The sequence below is a fragment of the Sinocyclocheilus grahami genome, unplaced genomic scaffold (genome assembly GCF_001515645.1).
Source record: "Sinocyclocheilus grahami isolate Dianchi unplaced genomic scaffold, SAMN03320097.WGS_v1.1 scaffold329.1, whole genome shotgun sequence".
NCBI classification, from domain to species: Eukaryota; Metazoa; Chordata; class Actinopteri; order Cypriniformes; family Cyprinidae; genus Sinocyclocheilus; species Sinocyclocheilus grahami.
The window spans coordinates 971,730-994,688 of NW_015505508.1; the positions used below are offsets into that span (position 1 = coordinate 971,730).

A 22,959-nucleotide genomic window follows, 5' to 3' on the forward strand; every position below is an offset into this window, starting at 1 on the left:
GTGGGGTGGGTGGGGGGAGGGGGGGGGGGGGGGGGGGGGGGGGGGGGGAATCTGTCCGGATGCTTGTCCTAAAAAAATCTCATCCCCAAGGATGGCTCCCAACTATGACTGCGATCTCAACTCAAAAATGCTGACCATGCAAGGTGTCTCCTGTGAATGGAACAGAAGGATTTCTGACATGGAAGAAAACCGCTGTCAGTCATAAAAGACAGGAAGGCCAAAGCAAAACACATCACTATGTGGGAGCCTGAATCTGAGGATGAATCACTGTGTGTGTGTGTGTGCTTGCGCAGGCCTGTAAGCGAATGCTTGCCGGGGAGTTATCTGTTGTCTCAGAAGAAAACCTTTGGCCTCATTCAGCAAGTTTAGATTTGACTTGAGAGTGACTGCCTCTCTTCTCAGCTTGGAGTCTGCAGCAGTCCCTGTTCTTTCAGGGATGAATGGAAATCGAGACTACAGACAGAAAGCCTGGAGAGCAAACACTTGTTGCTGTCGACTCCGTCTGTTTAAATCGAGTGAGCTGGATGGTGCGCATAATTCCTCATGAAAGAGGAATAATATTGACTGTGCATCATACAAAACAGATCCACAGCGGTATCAACAGCTTTTAAAAAATGATTGTTGGCCTCTTATTGTGACCCTATTTATTGTTGTAGTATACGCCTGAAGCTTTGGGCTGCTTGTTGTCTGTGTCTCCAGCAGCACTATGCAATTACCGAGCTCTATTTCTCTTCAGGCTTTTTTCAAGATGCCTATCTCCTTTTAAAGCTTTATTTGTTTTCTTCATGTTGTGCTCAGGGCTCGAATTGAGGGGGGATGCCATCCCTCTTGTTAAAAAAAATGACAAAAAGCATCCCCTCAGTAAAACCACCACCCCCCATTCCATCTCCTATTAGATTAATAATGTTGTATATTATGTAAATTATGTCAAACATATGCAAATTAAATATAAACATTCCCTTATTATGATAATTTACAAACGAAATAATGGCGATTGGCCAATCAGAACTCAATATTGTAACAAACTGCGTGCAAGTTTTCATCATTTTCCGCGCAAAATGTTTCAAAGGCACAACTTTTGACGTTCTTCAGAAAGACAACAGAAGGAATGATATTTTATTGATTAGAGTTTAAAGAAATTCCCCTGACATAATGTTTTGTATGTGTGACTGTGAGGGACGGAGAGATATTTATCACACCAGCAAGAGTGCTTTCCTGAATGTCAGCATGTGTGCGCGATCACAGATGTGCTATTAATTTTATGCAACAGTGTAGAGCAACACTGCGGTGTTTTGTTCCTTAATGAATCTGCTTTTGAACAAATCAAGTGAGCCAATGATTCACCAAAGACTGAAAAATCTGTTTACAATTCGACCACTGGTTGCGCTCCTGCTCAGCACCACTTGATTTTATTGAGTTAAAACAATGTGAATGTGTCTATGTGAGTGCAAGTTTTTAAGAAGATATTTTTTAAATACACTTTATTGCAAGTGTTTTTCATTCAAACTAAAAAGGCTGTTTAGAAATTCAGTTTGATCATTAGATTTACCTCTCTCTCTCTTACCGTTATCTTTTCACTGGACTTTCCACCACTGGTATGTTCAAGAGCCTGTTATCTTTTGTTTCTCTCCTGGGTCTAAACACTTACTTGAGTGTAGAGACTCCATCCGGAGTGGTGGGCTTGTTGAAGCGCCTCATGTACTCGTGCATCTCAGGAAAGCTCTTTTTCACATAGTCCTCAGCACTGCTCTCTCGAACTGTGCCGAAGCGAAACCCCAGAGACGGGTGATGGAGCTTGAAAAGAGCAATGAAACATGAATTGATTGTGTGAGAAAATTTTAAAAACATAATCCCAGCAGAAAAATGTACCAGAAAAGTTCCATGGTACTACCATAGTTTTCTAAACCATAGTGCAACCGTTTTTGTTTTGTTTTGGAAGAAATTAAAATAGTACTTTATTTAGCAAGGATGCACTAAATTGATCAAAACTGCCGATAAAGACTTTTGTCCAAAAATGTCTTACAAATAAATGCTGTTCTTATGGACTTTCTATTCATCAAAGAATCCTGAAAAAATTTACAATTTATTGAAAAACAAAATAGTTGCAATAAAATATTACAATATTACTCTTTTTACTGTATTTTCAAATAAATGTATAATTTTACTTGCAAATCTACAGTACTGTGAAAAGTTTTAGGCACTTGTGTAAAAACGTTGCAAAGTAAGGATGCTTTCAAAAATAATGTCACAAATGGAATTTATTTATCAATTAACTTCTATTGACTAAATCAAATCAACATTTGGTGTGACCACCCTTTGTGTTTTAAACAGCTTTTGTCCTTGGTACACTTGCGCATAGTTTTTCAGGTAGCTTTGCAGGAAGGTTTCTTCAAGCATCTTGGAGACGTTGCCACAGTTCTTCTGGATTTAGTTTGTCTCAGTTTTTTTTTGTCATATCATCCCAGACGGACTGAATGATGCTTAGATCAGATATCTGTTTGGAGCACTGGCTGTTGTCAGACTCTTATGGATACAAAAATCCCAATGGATTATTACAATTAAAAGGCAAAAGAAACCTTTTTTTTGTTGTTGTTGGTAAACATACTAATGGCCTAAGACTTTTGCACAGCAGTGCATATGTACAACTTTTTTTAGTAGGATGCATATTAGTTTAAATTTATACAAATAGTTTAAATAAATCACTGAACAAAAATATTTGTGTATTTTACCTCTTCAGTAATTTAGGATGAAATGCAGTGTTTTACCTTGACATCATGAATCCCTGACACCTCCTCAAAGGTCTTCTCCCCCACCATGACAGCTGCTAGGTTGGCTGTGTAACTGGACAGAACCAGCAGGCAAAATATGGCCCAAAGGTTCATGAGGAAGCGGCCCGTCCAGCACTTCGGAGTTTTACTGGCAACGGTCCGGCCAAACAGGATGGCGTAGCAGAGGTTCAGGGCAGACGAATAAGAAAAGACCCTGATGCGGTTGCGTCCGTGCGGAGTCATGCCAAACGGACTGTTCCATTCGTAAAGGGTGATGAAAAGAGCAGTGATATGCAGTGCCACAAAGATGCCCACCCACATGGACCAGTGAAGCGGCCACATGAAGGCACCGATGGGTGCAGCCGTGTCCTTGCTGCGCACCAAGATCCCCAGACTGGTGGAGAAAAAGGGGCTGGTGAAGTCTATCACTCGGCTTCGAGCAGAGTTGATGCTAAAGCTGGTGACGGCCATATCCGCCCTGCCACTGAGCAGGTCGCCCACCAACCCAGTCCATCTTCCTCCTTTCCATGCCCCGTACTTTCCATCGCCTACGATGTAAAGGTCAAACTGGAAGTGCATGTCCTCACCTAACTTCTCCAGCAGGTCGATGCAGTATCCATAGCAGCATTTCCGCATGTCATTTGGCAATGAACTGCTGTTGGTTTGCTCCAGCTCTCTGAACAGCTGGTTGAGGACTTCTGAGCTGTTGGTTTGAGGGTCAAGGCACAGTTGACCGGCCGGACATTGGCCCTCCTCATCCACCTCCCGTGTGAACACAAATGGATGCTCGACCAATGTCACGACCCGCAATCTGCTCCCCACCACTGGGAGTCCTGCTTGCCAGCGGCCGCTGGGCCTGATCTCTGGGCCGTCCTCCCGGTGGTGTTGGGCCATGCCTGGCCACAGGCCCTGTTCTTCCAATTCCAGACGGCCTGACTGCCAGCTTGCCATGGTCACCCAACTTGGCTGGCCCAGAGGGTCTCGCTGTAGACTCCATATGTGGAAGCGCTGGGAGGTAAGGACCCTGGAGAGGGAGCGCTGCACTCGCACCGGGCCTGTCAGCCCCATGAAAGAAGTGTTCGACAAGAACCTGAGCACAGCAGGGACATGAGCATTGTGAGGGGAATATATATGCATCCAGCAAAAGCAAAGACAGTGATGAGATGACAGAGCAAAAAATTCTGCTGAATCTCGAACTGAATCCTACACAAGAGCCAAGGGAGGTAACTAGTGAAAACAAGTGAAAGGAATAAAAGTAGTGTACAAAAGTGATACTAGATAGGAAATAGAGCAAGCAGTGAAAATAAAAAGCAATTTTAGTTATTTTAAGTTCATATACTGTTAATATTATTAATGATTTATTTTAATTGGTCTATATGGATTAAGTACAGTAATTCCAGTGTTGCTGATACTGTATCAAATATAACACAATAGGCTTTTGAGGAGCATTTATTTGTACATCTCTCAATCCTCATTGTATTGGACTATCATTATATGTTTTTCCCACCACAATAAAAACTGCAGAGATTTGATCATAAAACTAAGAATTTAAATATCTTACAAAGACATATTATTGGGAGACATAGACTGACAACTGATATTTATATGCCTTTTTTTTGTAAGTAGTCTGCTATAATGTTATGAAAATCTAATTGATTTAACTTACAAGCTGTCAGAATTTATCTTACTTTTTGTCCATATAAATAACAGCAACTGCACCAAATTGCATCTTTTTGAACAGTTTGGGCCTCTGAATAAAACTGAGGATTATGGAGTATGACTTCCATATTCTCCTAAATATCATACTATATGAGTCATAAAGCCTGATCAAATATGATACACAACAACAACAACAAAAAGCACATATCCAAAATTTTTTTTAGATTTTGTCTAAAGTTTCAATATATTGTTCCATTAAAAAAAAAAATCCTGACTATTATTTAATATTTCAGGCATTTATAGGTGATTCATTCAGAACCCATGAGTTTTTGTGGGTGTTTTACAAAACTTTTACATAAATTACATCAAAACAAGACCAACTAAGAGTTAAAAATGTCAGCCTTGTGTGAAAATGTTATTTGCTCTGTCGATCGCATGCTTAAGCAGCACGGGTTTGCACTCAGCGCTCGGGGAATCTGCATCTCACAGGCATGGCACGTTTTGTTGAATGACCACAGAGAACAGCCTCTGATTCACAACACGTGCTTACAAATGCAGACGTAAGGTGCAGTTTACCATTTTTTGTGTAACTGATGATTTAAATCCATCACTGTATGAGTGACAGAATATGTGGAACACTAAATCCATGAAGCAACAATATGGCCATTAATAAAGAATGATCTTGCTTCATTAAAAAAAAAATATATATATATATAACCGTAAATACATATAACTTTTAAACGGGCATTGTTGTAATTATTATAGTGAAAATGTAAGAAAATTTTAAATAATGTTTAAAAATATAATAATATTTGTTATTAGCATATTTTATGTTTGGGTAGAAAAGGCATTATTCCCATTTGAAAATGTTCATAGACTGAAAATGCTTGATGATCACTCTGTCATATTAGTGCTGTCAAACGATTAATCGCGATTAATCGCATGCAAAATAAAAGTTTTTGTTTACAAAATATATGTGTATGTATATATATATTTTACACAAAATATATATTATTATGTATATATACATACACACACATGCATGTATATATTTAAGAAAATATGTTTTGTTTATGTATAAAATATTAATATTTATACATAATATAAATTATATTTGAATATATATATATATTATATAGGATTATAAATAAGTATTTGAACCCAGGTCCCGTTGCATACTAAATGAAAATTACACCTCGAGACGATCTTGTCTCACTGTCATAGAAAGAAGTGCCACAACTGTCACTTAGTGCCCTCGGAAATAAAAATTTTGTCCATGGTGTGTTTGCTAAGATTTAAATTATTATTTCTTATTCAAGAGCACCAGCTATGTATATATTCAAAGCAGGAGAAAAGAATAAGAACAGAAGAAGATATAAATCACTCTTGAAGCACACTGAAGTTCAAGGCTTTCTTCAAAGGCATATGGACAGAAGGGCAGGATTATGACCTGAGTAACCTGAATCACACTAAATCTTTTGAACCAATATAAGACCTTTGACAGCCCTTGTGTTTAACTGCTGAGCTGCCACCATATCAGTTCTGTTAACATCCATCAGAGAGTAGTAAAGAAACAAATTAATAAATAGAGCATAAATAGAGCAGGTTTATAGGTAAATAACCCTCTATGCCGCTCCGGATATTATACTCTTGTGCTGTTCTGATCACATAATTGTGATTCCTTACACAGCCTATAGCCACACTGCTTTTATGGCAGAATGTATGCCATGGATTAGTTCAATGATCGATTTTTGTCAATAAATCAGCTGGGGATGTAGAGTAGTCAAAGGGCTGCTGGGCAATGTCTGGGTCACAGAGGGAAGATGAAAAATCTCAAGTGAAAGAGGCTTGTGATGTGTGGCTAAATGAGGCCGTAAATGATATGCACTCTGTGTGACCATAACTGCACACTTCCATTAAAACAGAGCAGAACAGAGAAAATAAAAGCAGAAAAAATTGATTGCCTGGATCATTCATTTCTCCTGATAGCCCTGAGTTTGACCCGTTGAGAACACTTGATCTGGTGTGAAAGCAGAAGTTAAAAGACAGGAGATAATGTGTTAGCAATTACAACAAAGCTGATTTCTGATTTCTTTCCGTGTGACTATTATTAAATGTTCAGAAAGCATTAGCACAGCAGAGGAACAATAATCCCTGTGTGTGTCGTGTTGTTTTCAGATTCTCACATGGAATGTGTTTAGACCTACTGCTCGAGTGCTACATTCATTTCTCAAAGCAAATACATTTCTTAATATGGGGTGGGGGGGGGGGGGGGGGGGGGGGGTGGTCTTACACTGTGAGGTGAATATTAAAGATTACATCACTGCTTTCAATCCAGTGGAAAATCTCAGGGGTCCACTGCCACACATTTTTTAAAAGTTTACTTATCTGAGCAAGACTCATATAACAGCGGAACTTTAATCTTACATCTGAAGGTGCTTTGCTCTTTTTTTACCATGAAAAAAAAATCTAATTTGTGGAAGTGAGCAGATAGGTAAGTATAAGAGTTGATAAGAGTTCTCCAATCGTGTGCACAGGGACTTGATCACAACAATCCAAGAAAACAATACAAGAAAACTCTTTGTTTTCCAGTTATATACACCTTATCAAAACTCTAATTCTTAGTACTAACTTCCAAACATCAAAAAAGCTTTTTTTTTTTTTTAATATTTAAATATATTTTAAATCGACAGTGGAACTGTTTGCTATGCAAATAGATTTTGAACCCTTTTTATCACTAAGTATATATAAAATATATGTATACTGATTTTGACTGCACTGACTAAAATGGCATGCACTGGATGAGAAGAGAACTTGAACTGAACTGAGCTGAATAATGACACTACTGTCTTCTGTAGAGCTGCTACAGAAAATATTTTTTACAATAATAAAAGCAGCATGAATCAATGATTCCATTTAATTTTTCATTAAGAAAGTGTGCCATTTATTTGTGAAAATACTACCAAATCAATTTAATAATAAAAATTCCTTCTTTGTTTTTATCTTGAATGAGAAATTGTAAATATTTAGTCCTCCCACAGCCTCTTCCACTAACACAATGCATCAAGCTGAGAGGCAGTGTACAGCAGGCTCTGTGAGCTCTTGAAAATTACCCGAACCCTGGCATTGAAGATGAAGGAAGAGCCTGGCGACCTAAATGCAGAAAGCTTTTTGTCCTGTTTATGGAGTTCAGTCAGTGAAGAGGACACAGAAGTGTCACGAATGGCTTCCACATAGATGCGAATGCATCGTGTAACTGTTAACTTGACGGTTTATGCAAATGCACACAAGGATATGGTTTTGATTAAGGATGTATAAATGTATGGAAAACACCCCTGAGTCAGTTAATTGCATTTTAAAATCTCCGGTGGCTCCATCAGGAAAATAACTTTAAGATATATGGCCATACTGTGGCCGAGACAGAATATTCCTGTTACTTAATACTAGAGGCTGGAATACTAATATAGCCATTTTCCTTGGAGAGTATTTACTACCTTATAATTCCTTTAATGTAAAGCATGCTTAATATGTCTGCACACATTAATGACTAAAGGTGAATTTAAAGCTTGAACTGACTGCACTGTGTGATCAGATAACTAAGTAATTCTTGATTACGAGATAAGATAACATTCAAAAATATTGACAGTGTTGGAGAAGTTCATTTAAAACTGTAGCTGGATAAGCAACAAGATACACATAATCTACAGCAGTTAAGCCACGATAAAGCAACACTTAATCAAATAGTTAGTAAGAATACTAAAAAAAAAACTGAAAATAATTTGAATAATTTACTATTTAAATAAAAAATCCAATTATATACTGTATATCAAAATCCTTAACGTGAAAAAAAAATGTTTAATAATGTTATGAATATGTTATAAATAAAAAAGAGCTCTGTATCAAATGTAAACCATTAGCAGTGACATTTTGCATCAGAAATCGGCATTATATGTCTGCTCACTGCATCCTTAAATTGATGTGTCATGACACAGTGCTTTAATTTTTGGTTTGCACACAATAGTGTGACCTATGATATTTGACTCTGAGACACATACATTACATTTTAGTACAGAAGACTGCACAGTTATTTCCTTCACTAATGGCTAATTCAATCTCCAGATCCCCTGTAGATAATTGAGTTTGAAGGCCAGGGTTCCATAAGCCACACATCACATGCAAATTCCACATTAATCAGAAATGTGAAAGATGGTAAATGGGGTGAAAAATGTGTGTTTTAATTTTCAATTTGAATAATGTAACCTATGGCATTTGACTTACTGGCATAAGACATATACATTTTAATAAACAAGACCATGCATAGATGTTTCTTTCGCTAATGTCCTATTGTGATACAGTCTCCAGCTTTATTGTGAATAACTGGACTTGAATGCAATGGGTTCACATAAGCCAAACGCTTGTCAAAAAATGACACACTAATCAGAAATGTGAAACATGATAAATGGGGGGTACCTGTGCAATATGTGTGCTTTAATTTTCAGTCTGCGTAGACTGCACATATTTCTGTAAACTATGACATTTGACACTTTAAGTGGAATAAACTTTAATAAATAAACAATACATAGTTATTTTCTTTGCTAATGTCCTATTCTGACACAATATCCAGCTTTATTGTGAATAACTAGGCTTGAAGGTCATGGGATTATATATAACCCGCACACGTGTCACATGAAAATCGCACACTAATCAGAAATGTGAACCATGGTAAGTTGGGGGTACCTGTGCACAATGTAGCCTATTAGTTATAATGTGACATAAACAAAATTGATGTAGCATTACTAAATGCTACATCACTGTTGCTTATGGTAGGAGCTAATTTGGTTCTCGAAAAAGGCAGTCCGGTACTAAAATCGCTCCCAGTTCCGGCGGTGCGAACACGCCGAAAAGTGGGTAGTTCCACAATTAGTTCTGGTACTATGAAAAGGTTCCTGCGGTGCGAAAGGCCCTATTATAACTAAAATGGCTTGTTACTTGAAATTGTACTCTGTTTGTGAATTGTGGTACTGTTATAAAATGTAGCTAAATAATAGCATTGCTACGTAATAAGCGACTTAGCTGTAAACTGTTATACTTGTATGCTTACCTGGCAAGGTATTGTCCAGAGGAGGGCAACTCATGTTTATTGGGCTTGTCGAAGCAGTTCACCATGTTCTGGATGAGAGCCAGGTCTGGTCTCACCATGGTCGCAGCATATACAGCCCTGCCAATGAGCTGCAGGGTATCTCTAATGTAGAAGTTCAGAGGTTTGCGATTCACTTCCCCATAAGCCAGAAGACCCAGGGGAGAGCCAATGGAGTGTAGAGAATCCAGACTAAGTGGATATCCCATGATCCAATGCACGGGGGGCAACGCAATGCTCAACTGGTGGGCGCTGTGCAGCACTCTGGCTGTACATTCAGGGTCGGAGCCGAAAAGCACCACAGAAGACGCCGGAGCAGAAGGAGTCCTGCCGAGGAGCTGCGAGAGGAGCTCCATCACCTTGTCCTCGCTCAAGTTTTCCTCCAGTCTGGACAGGTTTAGGGTCTCCCACAGGTGCCAGTGGGCTCCATTCAAGCCCAGATGGCCGCGCTCTTCAAGCTCTTCCAGCATTTCCGTGTTCCCACCTCCCAGACAAAGAATGGCCGCTCCACCCTGCCAGCCTCCCTTTAGCAACACTGCCAACAGCAGCTCCGATAGTCCTGAAGGGGGCGTATGTGTCATCATCTGTAAATGGAAGCGGTTCTGAAAGCAGAAAACATATACAGTTAGGTCTAGGGCTGCACGATTAAGCGAAATAAAACCAAAACCGTGACATGGCTATTATCAAATAGAAAAAAGTGGAGTATCCCTTTCTCAGTATCCCTCCTTGTTTCCTCATTCCTCCGTCCTCCATAGGATGGAGGACAGAGGAATAAGGAAACAAGGAGGGATATTGAGAAGCACCCCAGGAGTTTTGCAAACCTGCCTTAAAGGGTTAGTTCACCCCAAAATGAAAATTCGGTCATTAATTACTCACCCTCATGTTGTTCCAAACCCGTAAGACCTTTGTTCATCTTCGGAACACAAATTAAGATATTTTTGATGAAATGTGAGAACTCTCACACCCTGAATAGACAGCAACGCAACTGTAATGTTCCCAGGTCCAGAAACGTAGTAAGGACATCGGTAAAACAGTCCATGTGACATCAGTGGCTCAACTTCAGCTTTGCGAAACTACGAGAATATTTTTTGAGCGCAAAGAAAACAAAAATAACAATTTATTTAACAATTCTTCTCCCCCGAGTTACGTCTTCCGTCATTTTGGAGAGTACCCAAGAGTGTAATCGACGTAATCAGCGTTGTTTACGTTCGGAGGAGAAAGCACGCGCATGAACGTAATCTGCATAATCAGCGTTGTTTATGCTTAGGGGAAAGCGTGCGTATGTGTTGATACTCTAAAATGGTGGAAGTCGTAACTCGGGGGAGAAGAATTGTTGAATAAATTATGTTATTTTTGTTTTCTTTGCGCTCAAAAAGTATTCTCGTAGCTTCGCAAAACTGAAGTTGAGCCACTGATGTCACATGGTCTGTTTTACCAATGTCCTTACTACGTTTCTGGACCTGGGAACATTACAGTTGCATTGCTGTCTATGCAGGGTCTGAGAGCTCTCACATTTCATCAAAATATCTTAATTTGTGTTCCGAAGATGAACGAAGGTCTTATGGGTTTGGAACGACATGAGGGTGAGTAATTAATGACAGAATTTTCATTTTTGGGGGAACTATCCCTTTAAGGCAGGTTTGCAAAACTCCTGGGGTGCTTCTCAATATCCCTCCTTGTTTCCTCGTTCCTCCGTCCTCCATCCTATGACCCGGAAACCGATCGAGCTCAGCCATCTTGAAGGACATCTCAATTCTCTAATTGCACCGCGAGGAGGTGAGAATCGAGGAGTGAGGAGGCTTCCAGAGGAGCTATGAGCGAGGATACACAGGTGTATCTTTTGCCAAAGTGTTTTTTATCGGAAAACCTAACGCACGTATAAATTATTCTTCCCTTCATATCTGTTGTAATAATTTACATTTATATTTTTACCTTTGCAGTTCAAATAAACCATACATGTCATATATTTCAAACAGGGCATCTTGCTTTATTAATATTTCTTATGAATGTCTTAAATAACAAACTTTAACAACATAAGGGAAGATCCCTTTAGCGCAGCTGATGACGCTTTGAATTTACACTAAAGGGAGCGAAGATATATAATTTCACTTGATTCAATTCCTCCAACCTCGCGTCTTTTCCTTGCGTCCTTCCCTCGCATCCTCAAGGGGTGGAGCTAAGACGCCAGGAAAGGAAGCAAGGATGCACAAATAAGAATTGAGAAGCACCCCTTGAAGGCCACAGCCCTTCAGAGTTTAACTTCAACCCTATAAACACACCTGATGCAGCTAATCAGGCTTATTTGAAAACTACATGTGTGTGTTGGAGCAGGATTGGATCTAAACTCTGCAGGGATGTGGCCATTCAGGAAATTAGTTTTGCACCCCTTCTTTAGACTCTGCCTATTCAATGGTTTGAAAACATTTGAAATTTAAGAAATTAAACAGTCAGAAATATTTTAAATTGTATTTTAATTGTAATAAAGTTGCACTGTAAAATATGTTTATAATATTTTTAATACTCATATTTTATTTTAAAGAGAAATCTTACAATAGTAATATTTCTCATTTTGTTTAATATATTAATTTAGTAATAATAATAATAATCAATAAACAACAACAACAACAACAATATTATTATTATTATTATAGTCATATTGATACAAATGTTTGGCCAAATAATACACCCCTACAAACAAGCCTAGAGCATTTTGAATCGCAAATACAACTTTTATAAGTAAGAAAAAACACAAGTGCACCAAACCTGTAGACACACACACACACTGCAATCACAATTTGTATTAAAAAGAAATAAAATCGCAATTAGATAATGTAACCCTAGTTAGGTTTTCACACTGACTCATCAAAACAAAAAACAAACCTCACGATAAAATACAGATATCTTCAGGATGCAAATGCATATTGTATTCCCTAACGACTATACGTTTGAATAAGTAAGAGGGAAGTCTTGGGAGAGTGTTAGATCTCCCGTGACTTCCATCTCCCAAAGCTGCCTTATAGGCAAATAGAGGAATATATTACTTACTCTGAACTTATGATGACCTCATACTCAAGAACACTGAACACAACTCTTGTTTTGATGCAATCTTGGAAACATTTGAATCACTTGAATAAAAACCAGACACTAAAACAGTGAGGAAGAGCCGTCAGCTATCATCTGAAAATGCTCCTGGCCATCTTTACACAGACACTCTGCTGTTTTTGATGTGGACTGACAGGGAGGCGTGCATGAACGTGCTGTGACAGTGAAAAATCGAATGCTTGGGTGTTCTGAGGGGGAGAGCGACTGTTTGAACCTAGTGGGGTGCTGCCTGCGAGTGAGCAGCACGGGGCTGCGGCGCTGAAGAGGAGTCCCCACGCAAAGTTAAAACCTGTGTGACTAGAATAACATTACCGCCAGCGGCTCTGACACGCGTCCCTGTGACTTTCACTGCTACTTAAAGCACATGAATTAGCGCACACACTGACGACTCCATGCGGTGATGCCAAACCGGATAAATTTAAAGGAAAAAGATTAAAACACGCCAATCATTTGGTCTCGAAGTTCTGCTCTGCTGAAACAAAAGAATAAGGCTTCAAAAAATAGAAATGGACCAAGGGGGTCCCATGGTTGTGCTGTGTACATATGGGAGCTAAGATAAGAAGAGAGAACAGGGGCAGGCTTATCTTTTATTTACCAGTAAATCCAGGTGATGCCAGGTGAATAGCAAACAAACAAGCAAACAAACAAACACCTTCTATGTGAAGGCAAACTTTCAGCCTTGAGGCCTCTCATTGCTCAATCGATCTGAAAACAGCTGCTCCTCCAAACAATACCTGCACCCAGTAGGTCTTTACCCTTCTCACGTCTAAATGAATCCACAAGCTGACAGCATCTGAGCAGTATGAGCAGTCTGATTTGTTCTCTCCGTCTTGGAAGTTTAGTGGGAAATGTCTATTTCCATTTCCATTTTTCCCACACCTTGCGAGCAATTTTCACAATCTGTCTTAACACCAGGGGGAATTAAATGGGTGCTGTTTTTTTACCTGACATCTCATAAATGGTCCAAATGCTGAGTAACATTTCATTAATATCTAACACAGCAACATACAGGTTTTGCAGACTAATACAAACAGTAGTTTCGCCATCAAATTATTGTGCAGGTGTGGAAGACGGACCTGCTGAATCTATCTGTCACTCTCACACAGCGATGGCACCTGATCCATAAACAACCCATAATTGAGCAGAGAAATTGGAAATTACTGCCTATCTTCCTGAAACAGACGGCTAAACTCTAGTAAAACCCAATGATTTCTGCTCTGATAGTTGATGAGTTTGTGAGGTACCTAACTTTGAATTTATGGTCTGTTTTATACCTTCTGCATTTAATTTTCATTTTATGAAATCTACTATTTCATCAGAATTAAAGGCTGATTTCGAATGGCTATTAATGGTAAAAGATGTTTTAAAGAACCAGATGGTCTATGACAACTAGCAGCAGGGTCTAACGGGGTCATGCTAACCAGCCAAATCTCTAGCCCTTGGTTCTTGCTTTCAGAAACAGCCTGAGGGAGTGTAACAGAATGAAACAGAACTCAGGTGTCAATACGGGTTTCTAAAAGCAAAACTATTTTTAACTTGACATGCCACATCAAAAACACAACATTCGCGGTGCAAAACATGAAGCAACAGCCTAAAATTTCTATCTGCATATACACAGACATTTAACAAACAGCAGAGACTGCACAGCCCATGGTAAATGGTGCTGAACATGTCAGATATTCAACAAATAATTAGGCTAAATATCTATAACCTTTAATTCCACAAAAATACCACAGTCAACACAAAAACGGTGACCTTGGGAGTCTGCTAAATAATGGAACATTGGTCAAATAAGGCGATCTGAAGCCCGATAGTAATTGTCTTGACATTTATTGGTGGACGTGTTAACAGAAGCAGTGTTTTGATGCAGTGCTTTAATAAAGATTAATTTAAAGAACAATTTCCTGAGGCAAGACGTTTGCAATGCTAAAACCATGCTAAAATCTTCTCTGAGAAGAAGCCAAATAAAATAAAATCTAAACCTTGTCAAACTTAATAATTCAGTAATTGGTTTATGGGCGACTAGTCAACCATCCTGACTCATCCCTACTCTGTAATCAACTTTTGGTAGTCCTTCATCTTCTTAGTTTCACAATGCTGTGCCAAAGTGGTTTAATGTCGTAAAGAAAACTGCTTATCTAGATATAAAATTCTGCCTCACAAAGTTTTGAGGAAAGAAATATGATGGCAGAGAGAAATGTGAGGGAAAGATACATCAATACTGCTTCTCCTCTATTAAGAGTGACAGTAACTTAATTAAGAAAGACCACTGTGGGAACTGGTAAAGATTTGACAACATGAATGATTTTGAAACACTTACACAGGCTTGCAAAAAACAAATGTTTAATTACGAATGAAAATGAGGCTCTCTTTAGGCCTCTGACTGACAACTGAAGAGGATCATGTGGGGATAAAGAAGTGATTTATGCAATATATCATTATACATATAAATTGTTTTGGGTATTATGACCTGAGGAGTGATTTATGCTTATGTATCTACACTATTTTTGCAAATTAGTCTATAAAAAAGTATTTAGCATAATTAAAAAGGGTGAGCAGCTTATATATGTGATGTCAAGAGTAGCTATCATGCTTCATAAATTGTTCATGTGGCTTGAAAGCGATGCTTTCAGTCTGCCATACTGAGTGGCGTCCCCTCTGTGTTTAGTTAGCCACATCATTAGGCATAAGCGTGTCTTAGCAAATGTGTGACATCCCAAGTCTCAAACTGCACCCGACGCTCACTTCAGCATCAGATAAGCAGAGAGATGGCAGCTCTTCATAATCGCTGCATTATCATCAAAGTGCTTCATGTCTTGTTTTACATTTTTGATCTGCTATGATAATTAAAAACATGAAAGAAAATAGAAACTTTTGATGCACAGTGTCCACTGCTAAAACCCATCAAAATATGATGAAATATCCAAGCCATCACGGACGATGACGGTGGACCCTTACCGATTATGTATGACTGTCTTCTTGATCTATTCATAAAAAAAGTAGACAAAAAGTACCCTGATGACCTACTACTAAAGTCCACATCTGACAGGCACTTTACAGATGGCAGCTCTTCATAATCGCTGCATTATCATCAAAGTGCTTCATGTCTTGTTTTACATTTTTGATCTGCTATGATAATTAAAAACATGAAAGAAAATAGAAACTTTTGATGCACAGTGTCCACTGCTAAAACCCATCAAAATATGATGAAATATCCAAGCCATCACCGACGATGACGGTGGACCCTTACCGATTATGTATGACTGTCTTCTTGATCTATTCATAAAAAAAGTAGACAAAAAGTACCCTGATGACCTACTACTAAAGTCCACATCTGACAGGCACTTTACAGTCCCATAAGGCGACAGGAGAGGATTTGTGAATAGCAGTGAGGCGACACAACTGATGCTGTAGGTCACATAACAATGACAACAAGATGAATGTACTCCATTTGGATTACATTCATACTACACTCTTAAAAATAAAGGTGCTTCAAAAGGTTCTTCAAGCGATGCCATAGAAGAACCATTTTTGGTTCCACAAAGAACCATTCAGTCAAAGGCTCTTTAAAGAACCATCTCTTTCTTATCTTTTTATAATCTGAAGAACCTTCTTTCGCTACAAAGAACCTTTTGTGAAACAGAAAGGTTCTTCAGATGTTAAAGGTTCTTTATGGAACCATTTAGACAAAAAGGTTCTTCTATGGCATCGTGAAGCACCTTTATTTTTAAGAGTGTACACACATTTATCTAGAACATAATTTTTTATCGTTCACAAAGTACTTATTCAAAAGTGCCTACTTTGAAGGAATGCAATTATAGATGTGTCACGCCCCTGGACTCTTTGTGTTGTGTTTTCCCTCCCCAGGTGTGCCGTGTTCCCTTTAATGAGTCATTCCTTGCACTTGTGTTTTCCCAATCACCCAGTGTTTAAAAGCCCCAGTCCTTTCAGTTAGTGTTTATCGGTCCTCAAACCTCATTCCTTGTGTTCCAGTGTCGCCTACATTCCCCGTGTGATCATTAAAGACTGTGAGTTGAAGTTATCTCCGTGTTTCCTCGCTCTTTGCCTCCCGAGAAGTGTGACAAGATGAAGACTGTGTGTTTTTTATTTATGACAACGTAAATTCAACATGGCTGATGAAAGTGGTGAAGCACAAAGCATCACTACAATGTCTCCCTTCACTGGGCATTTATTTGAGAATATCCATTAAGCTCTACTATGAACATTTCTTATATTATGTATTATAATAGGATAATTAAATAATATTATGCATAACTATAAAACGTATTGTATTTTGTTTTTATATTTTGTAAAACTGCTATAAGAAGATCCAAAAAAGATTATGAATTATTACACTTTTATGGTAAAGAAAGATGAATTATTATTTATAGATTTAGCTTTGTGCTGTAATAATTTTGCATTATAAGGTTAATCAATTGCTTTATGAATTTGGTATGAGTAGGGATAATCAGCTGCACTGAGATCAGAATGTTACAAAATGTTATGTGTCAAAAGCTGTGACTAAAACTGCACTTTAATTTTCTTATCTGAACTGTGCATATGCAGGAATCAAAACTTTATATGACGTAATGATGAAAAGGAAACCAAAGCCAAGAGACCCAAAGCGCAGCTCTTTAAGCAGCTGCCAGTGTGGGCATTTTGCCCCAAACTGTGATTGTTTTCCTCTCCAAGGGCAGAAAGTGTTTCTGTTTTTTTTGTTGTTTTTTTACTGCTGCTGGTTACATTTTTTTTGTATATCACTACATCACTGTCCTGTGTGCACCACTGTGCCCAGTTTGCATCTGAAGTATAATGGCATTTCCGTGTTATTAAATGTTAGCTGCCTTGACTATGACCTGTTATTAGTTTTGATAACATTTCCAAATCTTGTTTGCTCCACAGTGACCCTAATATGACACTGCAAAAATGTCCCATTCCGTGAGTGAAAGGAAAGCCCATAAATTTATAACTCCATAGGATAGAAAACAGCACTGTAATGAGGCTTTGAAATCAAAATATTTTTTTTACACTTTATAATAGGAGCGATCACTCACATTAGGCCTGGTGAATAGTGCAATGTGCACTCCCACTGGGCGATAAAGTAATATTTGAAAATGAAATCCATTTGGGGAAATGAGAGTTTATGAATGAGGTGATTTACCAAATGATCCTGTCCAAATTCACCAGAACAGAATCTTAAACATCCAGCAGCACACGCCAGAGGAATGGGTCCTCTGTGAAGGTACGAAAGCTGTCAAAGAGCACAACATTAAGTTTAACCAATTCTTTGGACATTAGTTTGACGTATTACTTGAGAAATTAGATTACTATCATAAAGCTTCATCATCTATTACTTTTTCTTTAAATGGAAAGTGCTACAAAGGCTGGCAAAATATGCGTGGCTGCCTGCTTGGGAATTAGATATACTATTTCAGATATTCCAACAGTGATCTTTAAAATGTCTTTGGAATAAACTTTTGCAGAGGCTTTTCGTGCAAAGAAAGTTACAGTTCATTGCAAAGACAGTCCTTGAGGAGCTGTGATTTAGAGCTGTGCTTAAGGCCGTAATGTTGACAAAGCAGGATTGCGCTCTCAGTATCTCTCAAAGGTCTGGGTCATCCTCACAAGGTTTGGTTACAGGCTCTAAAGTTGTATTTAAAGAAGGATGCTATTCTGCCTCCATGCACCAAACAGTAAAGAAAATATAAAAAATAACCGACTCATCTGCCCTACACCCATCTTCCATTGTTTGGACAAACAGGTAGCCCCGCCCCAACCTCTTGTCATTGGCTGAATCAGAAACTGGCATGTTGGACTGCACTACAATTTGTACACTTTTTTGAACTACTGATTGTTGTGTCTGGGATTTAATTGGGATAGAAAATATTTGATCTCCGTTACCAACATTTTTAAATACACATTTTACAATTTTAGGACACTGTGATGGGAAAAAAGTACTTGCAAAATATATTTGACATTTTTAGTTCTTATTTTAATTTTATGTAATGACACTAAAAGTTAAAATTCAATATAACAGAACAATGATAAAAAGGAATTTAGTATCATAATTCGATACCTTTGGGAAAGTTATCTAAATAATTATCTAAAGACAAAATAAAAGTATAATGAAAATCTAATCATATGTTCCTGCTGCTCATCCAAAAAGTGCCTACTTAATTGACTTTTGTTAAGTCAGCCCGATAAGAAAAGGTTAACATTAACTTTTCTGTTTAATTGTAACAAGTTTGAATACTATTAGTGTTCTGATGGCCAGACGAGATCTTTTCAGCAGATATAAAACAGACACAGATTAGCTGCCTTCCCACTGGCCTCTGACACCTCTACCAAAATAAGTTCCTCAGTTACAGTAAATCTACACATAAAGTATGCGTGGGAGCAATTTTTTCAAACCAACATGCTCTGAATCCTGAATTTTCACACTCTCTGGAACAGTGTTCAAAAATTATTTTACTGTGGTGCATATAAATGTACAGAGCCGTGTTAAACTTTCAGATTGCTACGAAGTTCATTAGCATTACTTCCATGAGTCGTGCGCTGCATTTTGCTCAATTAGCAAGGAAAGCACTAGGCAGCGAGAGCTGCCATCCACAGTCAGCCTGAAGTGCACTGAAATCCTCTCTCTGTACAGCCTGGCATATGCAGCCCACTCGGCCCAGCCTCATCTAGACACTTCATATGCAAAGCTGCTCTCAGAATGTTGACTGATAGCATTTGAAATGTGCAAAGGACATCACAAGTAAAGAGTAATCTTTTCAGGCTTTATGCAAAAATATCTTCAATGAAACACGTTATCTGATTCAAAGCCAGGCCGGCGGTAGGCCTGCTCCACGGTGGGCTTCAGAAAAGATCCTAGTATATGATGCATGACGCGTTATGTGTCCCAGGATTAATGACATGCATAATTATCCATTAATAATTGATACAATTTGAATTAACTTAAATTTATGATTTAAGTAACCCTTTTAAGCCTGACCCATGAAACGTTGCTACATGTCAGTTGATGGTAATAAACTATGATATAATAAACTATTATATAAAAGATATAAACTGACTTTATTATTGCTAATGGTTGAAAAGCCAATTATGATGATGGCCTGTGATAAAATGAGAGGAATTAACAAACTATTGTTCCTTCTATGAGTGTCTTTCAATTTAAAACCACAGCTTTACAACAGCTGCTTTTAAGCTCATGTTCCAATTCCTCAGTTTTGGAAAGAGCCGTAGCACCTCTCTGTGTCATCACTGAATTTCCCTAATCCAAAGACTATCGGTCTGTGCTTTGCAGATAATGATGATTTCATGCTTGGATCAGTCATCCCTTTTCAAGTTCTGGTTGACATTTACATGGTTTCTGCTCAGAAAGAATAACATTTTGCAATCGATGTCTGAACACGACAGGCCTGAATCCTCCCGGGAGGTCAGGATGCCAAAAACAGTCTGTTGGTGGGTGGAAATTTATCAGGCTGAGGCGAAATGAAGGCCTCTGTTTGATGGCTTTGGGAAGAGTATAAAACTCTGGAACAGGACATATGAATGTAAAGATAATCTAAAATACAGCAAAAAAGATAGTGGTTTTCTAGGATATAGGTGATTTGAAGGATGTATTGCTCTGAGGCCGAAGGCAATGAATTCCGGAGAAGGTGTATCATTTGGGACTAAAGGCAGATAGCGATAGAGCTACAGTTATCTTTGTAAGTCTTCTGGACTGAAGTATGTTTATTCCATGAGACTCTCTTTAAGTTCAATGGGCTTTGCAACCTTTTTATGCCAAGAACCCACAGATATGATTATTTGTTTCCAAATTTAAAAGCAACTACTTATTAAAATTAGGGCTGTTGATTTAATGTGTTAATTTGGTGTGATTAATTATGGGAAAAATAATGTGTTAAAGTTATTAAATGTTTTTAATGCCAGACGTGTTCGTCATCTAGTTTTACATTGAATGCCATTGCAGATGAACATGATGCAGGACGATGACTGAATGTCTGATATAGCCTATTGGAATACATTTATATGCACCTAAAATTCAATATATAAGGGCCCCATATGGGTTTTTTTGTCTTATATTTATATCATATGTTATAGTTTAGCAATATCACTTGAGCAAGAATGCTGTTTTTTTACAGATATCTGCACAATTGCAAATGTGATACTGATTTTATACAACTGGGAAAAATAATGTGTTAAAGTTATTAAATGTTTTTAATGCCAGATGTGTTCGTCATCTAGTTTTACATTGAATGCCATTGCAGATGAACATGATGCAGGACGATGACTGAATGTCTGATGTAGCCTATTGGAATACATTTATATGCACCTAAAATTCAATATATAAGGGCCCCATATGGGTTTTTTTGTCTTATATTTATATCATATGTTATAGTTTAGCAATATCACTTGAGCAAGAAAGCTGTTTTTTTACAGATATCTGCACAATTGCAAATGTGATACTGATTTTATACAATGGTTTCATAAACAAGGAGTTAATATTGTTACATCTTAGATGCAATATTGTCTGTGTTATCTGTTTTTGCACAATTTCGCCAACTAAAATAATTTCAAACAGAGCCACAGCAGAACTATTGTGCCCTTTTTCGAGCAACACACAGTAGCATTTTGTTACTGAACGAATCTGCAGTTTTGAACAAATTGAGTGAGCCATCGATTTAATTGAGAGTAACATTGCTTAATTTCTGAATGAATCAGCCATTTGAATGAATCTGTTGAATTAATGCCTGAACAACTCACTCATTAAGACAGTGACTTTCCGCCACCTACTGGCAATTTTAGTTTCCAGTTGAAAGTATAATTTCCTTTAAAATTTAGTAATTTAATATTTCAGTATTACATTTTTTAAAACCCATTAATGCCCATTTAAATCCCATTAATCTCATAACTGTCACGAATCCGGTCTATGAACTTCCGTTCACTGACCACCAGAGGTCACCCGCTCACTACATGGACTCTCACACTACACAGACTGTTACACTATACCCTGGACTACATTTCCCATCATCCATTGCACTGATTGCACACAGCTGTAACCAATCACATGCTCACCTGAAAGCTATTACACACACTATATAACACCCACTCAGATCCTTCTCAAGTCATCGAGTATTGTTCTGCGTTTATCACTCTCCTAGTGATAGCTGCTTTACGGAGCCATTCTGAGTTTTATGAGTGAAAGTCTAGTTTATTCCTGTTTATTGCCTTAGCCATTCGTGTCTGTATGATCTCTGCCTGCCCTGAAGTATATCGCCTGTCTTAGATTACCCCTCTCATCTCGCCCTGTTTGGATACTGTTTACCCCTCACCTGGACCATCGCCTGTGTTTCGGAATACTCTTCAGTCTTTCCCTCTACATACCTGTCTGTCATTGTCCGATTCTTGCCTGTGTTGACCATGTCTTTAAATAAAGCCTTGCAGATGGATCCGCACGTCTCTCGTCTTGTCAGCTCCGTTACAGAAACATTATTTATGCAATTTTAATTTCAGTGTAAGTGCATTCATGCCTCCTCTGAGCAGTCTATGTAAATATACCTAAATGCAACTTCAGATGCAGCTTCTGAAAACAATGTCATGGCTTTTTTGTTATGTCTATTCAACATTTTTCTCATTTAACACAATAATAACTTTATCTTTTGTGAGGCAATTACTCAGCTCAACACACGTACTTAATTAGGTAAAATAATAATAATAATTGTTCGACAGTCCTGATTAAAATATATATTTTAATGTATATTGTATATAAAATATAATATCTATAACCCTCTTGCAGACCCCTCTTAAAAGCCTCTTTGAAAACCGCAAACCAATACAAAACCAATATCTATATGCAATGTCTTATCTAATTTTCCAAATGGTGGTTTCTGAGTAAACCCCAGAAAAACAAACCAACAAATAACAAGAGGACAAACCCAAGAAAGAAGAAAAAGAAAAATATTATATGTAAGTTACTGTTTCTGGAACATTTTTCTAGCATAAGGAATGTTTTCATCTACAATCCATTCAAAGTAGTTGGTGGTTTGATGGATTTCCAGTGGAATAAAATATGATGGCTTGCTAATAAGCAGTTAAAGGCTGTTATATTTGCTTGCCATTAAACTTAAATCTATTTCTAACTGTAAAGGGGTATTTTAAAGGCAATAGTTTTACCTGTCAAGGCTTTGCATTATGCAGGGCATCTAAACCCTCATTAAATCATGATGAGTGAGTGATTCATTATTAATGATGGCTGATGTTCCAGTGTTTCATAATGCCTGTGGTTTT

The 22,959-nt window shown here is 38.0% G+C and overlaps 1 protein-coding gene across 1 annotated transcript in view; it reads right to left on the minus strand.

Moving 5' to 3' along the window:
* The window catches only part of grin3ba (glutamate receptor, ionotropic, N-methyl-D-aspartate 3Ba), a 39,984-nt gene that overhangs the window by 11,972 nt on the left and 5,053 nt on the right, over positions 1 to 22,959 (minus strand). Inside the window, exons 2-5 of the mRNA XM_016295025.1 lie at positions 9,529 to 10,166; positions 2,766 to 3,858; positions 1,649 to 1,794; positions 136 to 173 (exon numbers count right to left, since the gene is read on the minus strand). Of these exons, the coding sequence (XP_016150511.1) occupies positions 136 to 173; positions 1,649 to 1,794; positions 2,766 to 3,858; positions 9,529 to 10,166 (1,915 nt within the window). The remainder of the gene's footprint in view (positions 1 to 135; positions 174 to 1,648; positions 1,795 to 2,765; positions 3,859 to 9,528; positions 10,167 to 22,959) is intronic.